The sequence below is a fragment of the Gallinula chloropus genome (assembly GCF_964237585.1).
Source record: "Gallinula chloropus genome assembly, chromosome: 4".
In the NCBI taxonomy this organism is placed as follows: domain Eukaryota; kingdom Metazoa; phylum Chordata; class Aves; order Gruiformes; family Rallidae; genus Gallinula; species Gallinula chloropus.
In genome coordinates, this window is record NC_140088.1 from 17,300,286 (window position 1) to 17,312,610 (window position 12,325).

Consider the following 12,325-nt stretch of genomic DNA (forward strand, 5'->3'; position numbering starts at 1 on the left):
AGATGCAAATTTCTTATGCCAGTGGCTTCATGCAGTATAACAAACTCATTGTGCCTTGTACGTTACAGTAATGACAAAAACTATATTTGGGTGTCGCTTCCTCACAGAGACTTAGCATGATAACACGTTGTGTGTAGTGAAGGTTCTCTTAGGTGAGGAGGTGGCCGTGAGGTGCTTCTCAGAGAATGAGTGGCCTCATCTTCCACTGGATTCTGCTGATGCCTCCAGAGTGGGAGCTTTCACCTTAGAGTCAATGATTATTTTAGCTGGAAGGGATAAAAAAATGCCATTTGATCAACATTCCTAGGATAGTGCACTTGCAAATACTCCAAGTATAAAAAGGTCTTTGATGGGTGGGGAACAGCTACACTTTTTTTTTTTTTTTTTTTGAGTAAGCAAATATTTATTTGCCTTGGCTTTATCCAACAACTTTCCTGTTCCCTTTCTGAGAGCATGCGAGTTTGAAAACTAGCACAATTGGTGGTTAAAACAAACTTCATGCCTGAAATTTGGGGGAAATAAAATTTTGGACTTTCTCTTAGTGCATCAGCATTTCAGCTAGTTAGCTACTTGAACTCCTACCTGGATGCAGGTTTGCATATTTATTATCAGAAATTGTTTCAGAGATATCCAGAGTACATACAAGTAATAAGAAGAGAGCTAGAGGCTCTTGAAATTTAAAGACTACTAAAAGGATTTTACATATGGTTTTTCCTGCAAGCCAAGCCTTTTCCTGCCACCGACCAGTTTTGCAGTCATGAATGGCACCTTACATGACATTTTCCTCACAGATTTTGTTTAACAGTATGACCACCTACTTACTGTCAGCTAAATGTGGGAATTGTTGCTGTTTCTCCTTATTATTTGCAAATAATGCATTCACTATGAAGCTATTGCTCCCCTTAGATGAAAAAGCTCTTGTTGACATAGCAGTAGATGGAGTTGGAGCAGAGGCAGCCAGAAGGGAGCAGCTGATGGAGAAGGTCAGTGTATGAGAAAGGGTTAAGGTAGTTTGTGGGGTCTGCATTGTAGAAAAGAGAGCTCTGGGAAGTGGTGCTGGAAGGGAAGGGGTTCAGGTGATCTTTGCATGGCTCAGCTGTTTTATCCCCTCATGAGGCTGCTGCTCTTCATACCTTGGGGCTGGGATAGGCAGGGGAACTGGCATCCTTCCTGTAGAATTTGTCCCATGGTGATTTGTGAAAGGAGGTGCCAGCAAAGCATCAGTAATGGTTGAGACATCAAGGATGGCTATCTTCTAGGTGGGATAGAAAACCATCTCTTGAAATCTCCACATCCTCCTTCTCCTTCATGGCATGGGACCTGCTGGGCTGGCAGCTCAAGTTGGGAATAAGGCGGGAGAGAGGAGGTCTTTTATTAAGTCATCTATCCCATGTTGCAGCCCTGATTTCCATTAGAAAGCCTGTCTCATGAGAGATGATGCATTCAGCATGAAGGTTAAATGTGCCATTTCCCTCTCCTCCTTCAGTAAGGGAGAAAATGAATGAGTCTGCTGTGGTAGGAGGTACAAAAGGTGCTGGGACATAATGTTGTGAATAGCTGCTACCTGGCAGCTGCCAGACTAGGCAGAAAATACAGCCTGATATAAGTAGAAATTGGATGTGTGTCATCCAGTTTATAGATCTGGATTTTTTTAATGGTCATGACTTTCTTCGCTTACAAGGAAAAAGGAATGGAGCAAAAGAACTGAAACCCAAATGCCATCTTTTCCTGTCTTCTTTCAACAACTGTGAGATTTGGCTGAGGTTTTGATGCACACTCCATGCTCACTTTGAAACCCTTAAGTACTGTTTGTCTTTGTTAGCACCTCTTCACAGGTCATAGGAGGTGAAAGGGACATGCTGTTCCAGAGGTTAAAGAAGTTCCTGGTAGAAAAGAGAAGTTTTTCTGAAACAAAAGATCCACTATGTTTGTGGGTTTCCTTACCAGACAAGTTATGTACCTGTTTCGATAGACTGGTTGATTCCTATTTTGGTAGAAGATGGAGCTGTTCAGTTGTCTTGATTTTCAATTAATGTTGCAATATTTCAAAGGTATCCATTCCCAACAAAAACTGTAAATACTCAGGTTTTAAAGTCTTTCTGACTGATTGCAATGCTTGTAATGTATGATTTACATATAAATTTTAAACGTAATCAGTGTCTGTGAATGTAAAACTTTAATTAGCAGAAAACCTAAAAATTTAGTGTTATGTGTTTTCTTTTCTAGGCCATCATGGTTAGATGAATATTGATCATGTTTCTTATGGAAAGATTTTAACCATTATAAGCAAGTGTTTAGGATGAAAAACATGGGGTTTTTTTTGCAGGATTATAGATGCCTTACTGAAAGACAATTATGTTATTTACTGCTTAATTTAATCCTGTTAATGTGATCATAAAATATTAATTTTTCCCATTTTAAATAACCAGGTAATGTTTTTTAATTTCAATTTCCAGTGCCGTTTACAATCCTAGTGCCAACAAGGATACTCTGTCTGCCTTGGATTATCAGGGTCCAAAACGCAAGCTTTACAGTGCTGTACCTGGAAGACTTTTTATTGTCATAAAGCCATATCAACCTCAAGGAGAAGGGGAAATTCATCTGCACAAAGGAGATAGAGTCAAAGGTGAGTATTTAATTAATTTTGAATAAACTATTCCTCTGCTAGATGGAATTTTTATTTTAAAATTATCTTCTAATTTAGGGGTAAAAAAGAAATCTATTCAGTAGAAGTGCTTTCATGCTTTTGTTAGAGGATATTTTGCTCCTTAGTTTTGTAACTGATGCATATTCAGCTACCAATTGCACTGTGGCTTCCAAGTACCACTAAAATTCAGGAATATGTGTGGTAATAGCAGCATTGTCTTTTACACAGAGCACGTAATTTTCTCCTGTAGTCATTATAGAAAGACAACTCTAGGGCTTTAAGAGGCTGTAAACATGTCAGCTATCTAAGCAGCTCAGGATGGAAATAGGGATAAGGTCAAACCTGTTTCAAGCCCTTTCCTTAAAGAACAATTTATTGGTTAAGTAGAAAAACTCCCCTTGTGAGACTTTGGGTAAGTAGGTAGGTGGAACCTATTTTACCTAAGTAGGTAAGTGTGGCAGTGCATGTATAATTTCTGTTCACTGGTGCACTTCCCAACTAAGAATATGTTAAAACCAAAGCTAAACTTGGTGTTATTTTGAAGACAGTGAGGACATCCAGGTATGGCTGAGAAAGTAGGATATGTGGTTTACAGGATGATTTTGCTAAGGGGACAGTTTCAGTTGCACATCCAGGTAAAACTGGTCATGAATTTCTGCTCAGTCCATACAAAAAAAAGTACCACTTATGGAAATCAAATAAAAGTGAATAAATCCAGTGTCCTAAATAAAAGTGTTACTTAGAAAACTTCTTTGAAACTAAAAACACTTCCCTTGCAAAGGAAAACTTCAAATATCTCCTCCCTTGAGCCTGCACAGTATTTGGAAAAAAATTGAAAGCCATTCGAAGGTATTTTGGCATTTTTATTTTTGGATATGGCTGATTCTGAAGCATATGTGAATTTAATTTTTTTTGTTAACTCAGGCCTTCAGAAGGTGTCGAGTATATACAGAATATATACAATTAATCTTGTATATATTTTATTTTTAAGGGCAGTATTCTTCAGATTTCATTCATTCAACCAAAATTGACAGACTTTGCATGGTTTGGGACTGAGCTTTACAAACATCCAGGATATGAGAATAAACACAAGATAAGTAATGCATAATACTGCTTCCTAAAAGTCTTTGAGTCTCAAAAGAATGGATGCAGTCTAGGGAGAGGTAAAGCTACATGGTAGGTGACTGTCATGCAAGCATGTAAAGCAAATTTAGAGCTGTTGTGAGCTATTCATATCTTTAGAAAAGACTACTTATTCTTGGGTTAAAATATGAAGGCCTGGGGTCTTCTGTATAGAGTATGGAGTTCTCACTGGAAGGGTAGAGAAACAAACCAGTTGAGAAAGATGTAATTACAACAAAACAAAATAAATGTCAGTTAGAGTGGGGGGAAAAAAGAATTAAAGAAATGAGACTTAAACACACCCCAGAACTCTGCTTATTAATCTCAGAAAAATTAGCAATACCAGGAAGTATTGCTTGTACCGGCAAAGGATGACATTTTTGGTGTCATGAGTGGTACTAAATAACTTCCTACACTGAGTGTGTTTACAGAGACCCAGTAGATAAAGAATGAGTATTTGAATACCATCATCTGTTCTTTGGGGGATGTTTTATCCCTACACGATTGTGTTCAATTGAGTTGTTGAACTTCAAGTTGTGGTGATTTTTTTTGTTTATCTATGGGATTTAAGCTCAGTATCGATTCTTGTGACAGGGTGCTTGGAATGATGGAATTTGTAAGGGGTCTTTGCTATTTGGGTGCTTGTTTACAGTAGAGATTTTGAAGCTATTATATGCAAAAATACCCCAAGAAGAAGGGATTTAAATTTCAATTAAGAGGTTTATATTTTTTTTTTTTAAATGGTTCAGGAGCACTTGGTTCTAATTTATTATGACAGTAACCAGATACAAAAAGAAATGCAAGTATGCAAGTAACATATGCAAGAAGAAATTAGTTCACTTTTCAAATCTTCTTAGTATGATCTAAATTCGAGATCGAGGGTGTTTGGGAAGGACACTAACCAACCCAGTCAAAATGCTGAAATAGAAAAGGAGACTGTTTCTAGTCTGTGAGCTTTACATCTTTATTTATGGGGGAAATCTGTGTTTACTGAATCTGATTCTAAATTAATTATTACTGTTAGAAAAAGGGGGACATGCCCATCCAACATCAAATCATCCCTGCAGGGATTATTTTTTCAGCTTCAAGTATATGATTTGCACATTGAATTAAAATCTGGCAGAGGTCTAGCATTTGCAGGCACACTAGTTTTAGAGCATTTTATAGGACATTGATGCGTAAAGTCTAGTAAGTTTTTTATACATGTCAGCCTGCTTTAAGAAAAAGTTTGAAGAAAGAAAAAGTGTATGTAGGGATTTTCAGTGTTACTGCTTGGGATAAAATCTTGTGGACCATAATTTAAGGCTGGTGACATGGCAAGGCCATATGACAGTTTCCGTTTGCTAATCAAAGGATAAAAACTTCCAGAACAAGATCAAAGCCTATTTCATGTTGCCATGTCAATGATTCCTCAGTTGGCATGAAAAGTATGTCAGGATGAACACAACAAGGTCACGCAAAGAATGAAAAGTAAAAGCACAGTGATGCTTGAAAAAGGTCTCAGTTGTGTAGCAGTGTTGAGGAAGCCGTTCAAACTTAGCATGTGTGACAAAAATCCAGGTTCAATTAAATCTGGATTCATGTTCCTGTTCCAGTCGTAATGTAATTATTTATAGATTATAATAATTTAAAAATTTACGTTAGTGTAACAGATTGATAGGCCTCTTCTCCATCACCCAAGAGCACAGGCAGCAGAGGTCTTCTCATCCTGAGTACTTCTTGCATGCTATGTGAGTGCCAGGACTGCTGGCTCTAAGGATTTCCTGCCTCTTTTCTTTTTTTTTTCTTTCTTTCTCTGAGCAAAAATTCCACTTGGTACTGGATATATTATCTGTCTTTTAGAGACTTGCTTAGCTAGATCCTGATCCAGTCAGCACTGAGGTTTTGATTTTTTTGGGGGTATCCATGCCTCTGTAGGATTTAGTTACTCTCTGTGTGCTTGTAGGCACTCAAACAGCATTAAAACTCATGGAATTAAATTTTTCCTCACTTTGGAAACATCTTTGCCTCACATTTAACAATAAAAAGCTTCATCTTAGCACCTTTTCCTCTGACAACTTGGTAGCTACACTGTTGTGTATAAAACACTGATGGTAGAACACTGGCTTCTTGGAATGTTTTGGGATATTCAAACACGTGTTGGCATTTGCTATGGGATTCTGGTCTGTGCTCAGACTGACCCTGAGGAGATGCTCATCACATGTACATCCCATGAGACTAATCACAGTAAAGATGTAGCAAAGCATTTATTACAGGGATAAAACCCCAGAACAACATATTAGAGAAAGGGATTAGTTGGGAAATGTTTTTTTATGGATTTTCTTTTTTAACTTGGTAGAATTAGAAGGGTCATGAAGAGGGATGAATTCCTAAACTCCTACTGAAAAGTGCTTTCATCAGATGAAGATAAGACAGATTTTTTTTTCCTTTCTAACACTGCTAGAAGTGCCTGAGTGACAATAGTTCACAGTATGTGATACAAGGAAATGGCTCAGAGAAAGCTGTGAATGGGCAAGGTCCAAAGAAAATGTAAACTAAACAAAATGGTTTTATATTAATAGGATATTACATAGCCTGTACAAAAATATCTGCTTTATTTTTAGTTGTTAGTCATACATACTGACATCATTTGTGTGTCTGCCACTCATGAGAGAAGGGCCATGGCTGTTGTAAAAATAAATCCAATATCTTTATTTGTACAAGAACAATCCTAATCTTATGTTTTTACATAAAGGAAGAAGAGCTAGCTTCATTCCTCACTTAAATATGTTTAACATGTTTTGTTTCTTTATTTTATATCTAAAAATCCTTATCAAGTAATCTGCCACAATCCAAACACACATACATGTATCAAGTATCTGCAAAATGTATTTTAATCAGCTTTTGCATTGCTAAATGTAATTCTTACACTGGAATTTGAGTGACCTCTTTTATAAGAAAACTCAGATATATGAATAGAATGTGGTGCTCCAAAGTCCTTTGCTTACAAAGGATTAGCAGTTTTCTGTGTCATGAAGATAAACATTACCAAGGTATCCGTGTATCCTCAAGAAGGTTACCTGCAATTCAGATCTGTACTAGTATACCTTGTTGGAAAGGTAACAGATCCAAGTGCTGGGTACCAATCAACATGAGGCAGACAATCTCCCATCACTTAGAAACAAAACAATCAAAACTGTTTCCAGAATCTATGTTATTTGAAGCATATGTGAAATGCGTATGAATTACCCTTCACTGACCTAGAAGGAGCAAAAATACATGGTTGGCCTGCTCAGAGTTTTGTTTTTCTTGTCTTTCTGTGTGGTTTTTATTACAGCATTTCCATTTGCCATGTGATTTCTAGTTACTTCTTCCAGTTTTCAAGTCCCAGATCAGGGTACAGTTTGTCCATGGGTGGCTTCCAAATGTCGGCTTTTTGCTTTACTCTCTTCTTTTTGTTGCTTGCCCTGATAAATGTTCAGGGCCAGCTGGATGGAGCTTTGGGCAACCCGGGCTAGTGGAGGGTGGCCCCACCCATGGCAGGGGCGTGGGCTTAGATGGGCTTTGATGTCCCTTCCAACCCAAAACCTTCTACGATTCTATCATACTACAGTCTCCTCTTTTTCACCTGAGGGGCAAACAGAATACACAGGGTAGTTTTGGAAAATTCTCCATTTCTTTAACTTTTATTTTGGTTAGATAAACTTTCTAGTGCTTAGTATCTAGAAAAATGAGGAGTTGTTTCAGTATCGCAAATATGCTCCAACAGACTTTTTCATGAACCTTCTGAGATTCTTCCTGTGCAGGCACAGTCTGCACATCTCAAAGGAGTTTACCACAATTGAGGTCTGTTCTCAGGGGTCAGAGAAATGGTAGTAATTCAGTAGTAGTGATTCAAGCATCTGTTCTAGGCAGAAAGTCAGTAGTTCTCAGCATTAGAAGTATTGACCCTTGCAACACTACTTTTATTTCAGTGTGATCTCAGACAGAAGGGCAATCCAAATATATCACTAACATTTTCATTTCTTGTGAAATCTATTTGTAAGTCATTTTGAAAAAGAAAGATTATTAAACCCCTGCTGTGCTTGAAGATATTGACTACAGACAGTGCTTGTAGGCAGAAGGAAAGTTGCTCTCCCAGGCTTTTGCACTTGTTAGATTAGTAAAATAAAATACTGGAAAGGGAAGAGCCACAGAAATGCTTTTTTATTTCTTCAGGAGCATATTTTACCTTGTCTGAGTAAGTATGCTGGCAAAGTTTAACCTAAGAGGTTTACATAAGCATTGTTTTGCTACTCTTTTATATGATGGATGCAATTAATGTGAAATGGAATATTAATCTTACCCAGATTCACTGGTGTATTTTGCTTCCTTATTGTCTCCTGACTTGATCTGTTTGATTTAAATTCCTGAAAAATAATTATAACTCAATCCAGTTAATAACCTAACCCATTTCTTCAAGCTGCTTGTATCTGAAGAGCAGGAGAGAGTTATACTTGGAACTGATATATCCATGTTGTAACAAACACACAGCCTTGCTCCTTCTCCTGCAGAAGAACTTGCTTTACTGTCAAGAAAGTGATTAGGACATAAGACCATCCACAGACCCCTGTTGTCTTTGCTGTTGACTACTTAAAGGCAGCCTCCCTTCAGTAGTCAGTAACTGGCCCAAAATATTAAGGAGACAGGGAGTACCAGAAAACCGTGAGTAGCTATGAATGGCATAAGAGCACATTATCATGGTCCAACACAGTAATACAAGCTCCAAATCTAAGTTAGTTCAGGACCCCTTCTCAGATTAATGCTCTCTAAGAGCAAACTTGACTCTGTCCACCCCTTCTTCAACAGAGAATGGTGATCAACGTTACAAATGGATGGATTTTTCTGATGCTTGATGTGAAATTCTATCCAAATTTCAAAGCAATGTAGAGGATTTGTTTCTTATGTGCTTCTTCTCTCTCCTTCACTTTCCCTGAATTATTTAAGAGACACTCAAATAACAGGAAAAAGGTGATCTTCATAGAAACCTGTTGTCAAAGATAAAGGAAGAACCCGCCCTGATTTTGGCCAAATCTTGAACAGCACAGCTCATTCAGTTCTATTTCAGCTGAGCCCTATTTCCTCAGATTTAAGAGATTACGTGCAGATTATTTATTTGTAGATTTTGACGTAGTGAGTGGTTGCTCTGTTAATAGTCACTGTTGTCTTCTCATCCCAAAGTTCTTTTCCAGAATGTTGCTTGCTTGCAGTGTTTCTTTTTTGAGAAAGTAGAGGTAATAAAATATAAAGAGCTTTTTCAAGCCAGGATCTGGTGTGACACTGATCGTGGTCATGGTGGTTAAGGTCGTGACATGCACCCAAACCCTGAAGTGAAGGCTCCTTATTCTTACCATCTGCTTGCAGAGACCGATGGGAGACAACCAGGAGATGAGCTCAGGGAAAGGCAGTGAGACTGTTAGGAAAAGTCAGACAATTAAATTCTGAAGTATAGGTAGGTAAAGTTACTTTCCAGATAAACCAGCAGGGTTTCTTGGATAACAGAAAGGTAAACTCCTTGCAGCCATGACTGCATCACACTTTTGTTTTGGAGGCAAAACTGCAAATTTAATGTAAGTTTAAAAAGTGAAGAATACGTGTCCACATTTCCCTAATTTGATTTCTCTGAGAGGTTCCAACAGCCTCAGATGGGAAAGAGATGCTGCAGTTGCTTCTCCCCTAAAAGAAATGTCTGTGGAACTGCAGTCAAATGTGCCTGCTCAGGTCAATTATACAAAATCAGTAGCTGCAGATACATGAGGCTTTCCTTCCAGATTGTATGTGTACTGCACAAGAACATTTTCTACATGGCAGCTGGGGCACAGTTGCTTGTTTGCATGCTGGAGCCCTTAATGCGGTTGTCATCAGGGCGATAGACAATGATTTCCTTTCCAGTCATCTTGCACTAGTCTCCAGTTGTGTCAGTCTCTCTTGATTAGGTGCTGAAAGCCAGAAACAGGCTGTCCATAAGGCAGAACAGACAGATCCTGTTCATCATTAATGTCAGGAAGGGAGGGAGGGAGATCTATCCACACAACAAGGAGGGTAGGTAAAGAAATAGAGTAAAATTTGAACTAAAACCAGCTTTGGAGAAATCTGGATTATTCCTTACCTGAATACTGTGTCCAGCTTTGGAGCCCTCAACACAAGAAGGGCATGAACCTGTTGGAGCATGTCCAGAGGAGGGCCACAAAAATTATCAAAGGACTGGAGCACCTTTCCTATGAAGAAAGGCTGTGAGAGAGTTGGGGTTGTTCAGCCTGGAAAAGAGAAGGCTCCATGAGGACCTTACAGCAGCCTTCCTGAAAATTGTCTATAAGAAAGCTGGGGAAGAACTCTTCTCAATGGCATGCAGCAATAGGATGAGGGGTAATGGTTTTAGACTAGAAAAGGGGGGATTTAGGCTGGATATTATTAAAAACTTCTTCAGTATGAGACTATCAGATCACTGAAACAGGTTGCCCTGAGAGGTAGTGGAGGTCCCATCCCTGTTGACATTCAGGGTCAGGGTTGATAGGGCTCTGAGCAACCTGATCAGATGTCCCTTCTTACTGTAGGAGGGTTAGACTAGATGACCTTTAAAGGTCTCCTCCAACCTAACACATTCTATGAAAAATATGTCTCTTTACGAGAGAGAAAGATGAAGTTGTAACTTGTGCTGCCCTTCGTTTATGTTGTGTGCAAAGTCTGAGTCAAGTTGCACTTCAAATGAGGAGGACAGTCGCTCTGCACAGTACTTGTCTCTTAATATTCTTTTTGATTTACCTGGTCATATGCAAAAATAGATTTGTTTACAAAGATAGGTATACTTAGGAAATAAGTTGCTATTAGAAATCAAGGCTAGAAACACGTATTTTAAAATTGTAATCATTATATGAGCTGTTTTAAGCAAAATTGTTTTCTTCTATGAATTAACTATTCTTGCATAGATTGTGTGTCATTTGGAAGCTCTCCTTCCAAAGGGCAAATAATTCTGAAAATTTATATCAGGCAACAAATATTTCTACTAGAGAAAAACCTTTATAATATTAGGTATTTCTAAGGGAAAGAAGTTGTATCTCTACCTACTGGAAATCAAAAATCTACTTTATTTTAAAAAAACAAATCCAGGAGATTGTTACATCAAGACACAAAACCAGAGTTCAAACCTGCAATGAACCTTGCTAGCTAAAATTCAGATGAAAACCCTTTGTATTTCATTAGGTAAATAGCAGTTGTTATCAGTAACAGAACAATGGCATCAAGGGAAATAGCATATTCATGCTGCACTTTGAATGGAAGGAACAGTCTCACCCTGGCTTTCAGATTAAGAAGGAAATAGTGAACTTTTCTGCTTTTATTGTATGTTCTAGAAGGCTTTCAGCTTACATAATTCCACATCTCACTATGGGAATTGAAATCTTCAGCTGCTCTTGACAAGCATGTAGAACCTACTTTTAGCTCTTACAGTTCTTACATCAGCATAGGCTAGTTAAGTTGCTAGATTTTGCAATGGATTTTTCCACCTTACTTTATACTTGTTTTGTCATTCTGTTGATTTATCTTTTATCTCCTGCTTGTAGAAATGCTATTGTTTTTCCAGAAGATGATCTGTTATTCCCAATCTATATAACTATTTATTTTCCCAGGAAATAAGAATACAGTTTAAACAAGCACCAAAAATCGATTGTAGATATTGCAAAGATGTTTCAGATATATCCAGCAGTACCTATAAAGACAAGGGGCTGAATTTCCCTGTATATGTCATGGACATTTGTGCAAATAAGGATACCCACAATAACTTGCTTACTGAAATTTGAATATCACAAAGAATGTAGAAATAGTATGGACATCACTTGATGGAAAAATCTATTTCTTGATTGTGGTGAAATGAAGTGAGCTATAATGTGGAAGAATAAAACTCTCTTTGTTTTCATTGAAGTGATTTTTAATATTGAGTAATTAAGCTGTGTGAGATAAATATATTACCATTAGTTACAATATATACATAATCAGTAATTTTACAGAAGTTGCAAGCACCAAAACATCCTATACTAGATTGACACTGTATATAATTTTCTTGTGGATTTTTCTAGACTTTGGCAAAGCAGGATGTGGTTGATATTACGTATAGCATTTTAATGACCTTAAATATAAGACCTTAAATATAACCCTGACAGATACTTGCTCATACGTGTTTTTCAGTAATTCAATTGTTTGGTATTTGTCCAATTTTGATTTACAGTTTTGTTCATAGAATTGAACATAATTCTTGTTTTAAACTAGACTTCTGATGTGCAAAGTCATATCAGGATTCATGTTGTTACTAGAACCTTAATTTTACTTTTATAACATCAGATTCTTTTGGTAATTCATGTTGTGTGTAAAGAGACTCTGGCCTGCTCTTGCCATAGCAACCACATCTTTTGTTTTTAATAAAAGCAAACGGAAAAAAATACTTGAAATTATAAAGCTTAATTATTAATTTTGGAAAAGTTATCCCTTGATTTACCATTGTTATGTCCTTCAGAAGGGAAAATGTTCATTAGAAAATCTGTTGCT

General features: G+C 37.5%; 1 protein-coding gene across 2 annotated transcripts in view; it reads left to right on the forward strand.

Annotated features, from left to right (window-relative positions):
* Positions 1-12,325, forward strand: part of SHANK2 (SH3 and multiple ankyrin repeat domains 2) — a gene marked incomplete at both ends in the record, with an annotated part of 309,427 nt that overhangs the window by 95,581 nt on the left and 201,521 nt on the right. For both annotated transcript variants that reach the window (XM_084263484.1, XM_084263485.1), the window contains one exon: positions 2,457-2,626. In XM_084263484.1, the coding sequence (XP_084119610.1) occupies positions 2,457-2,626 (170 nt within the window). The remainder of the gene's footprint in view (positions 1-2,456; positions 2,627-12,325) is intronic.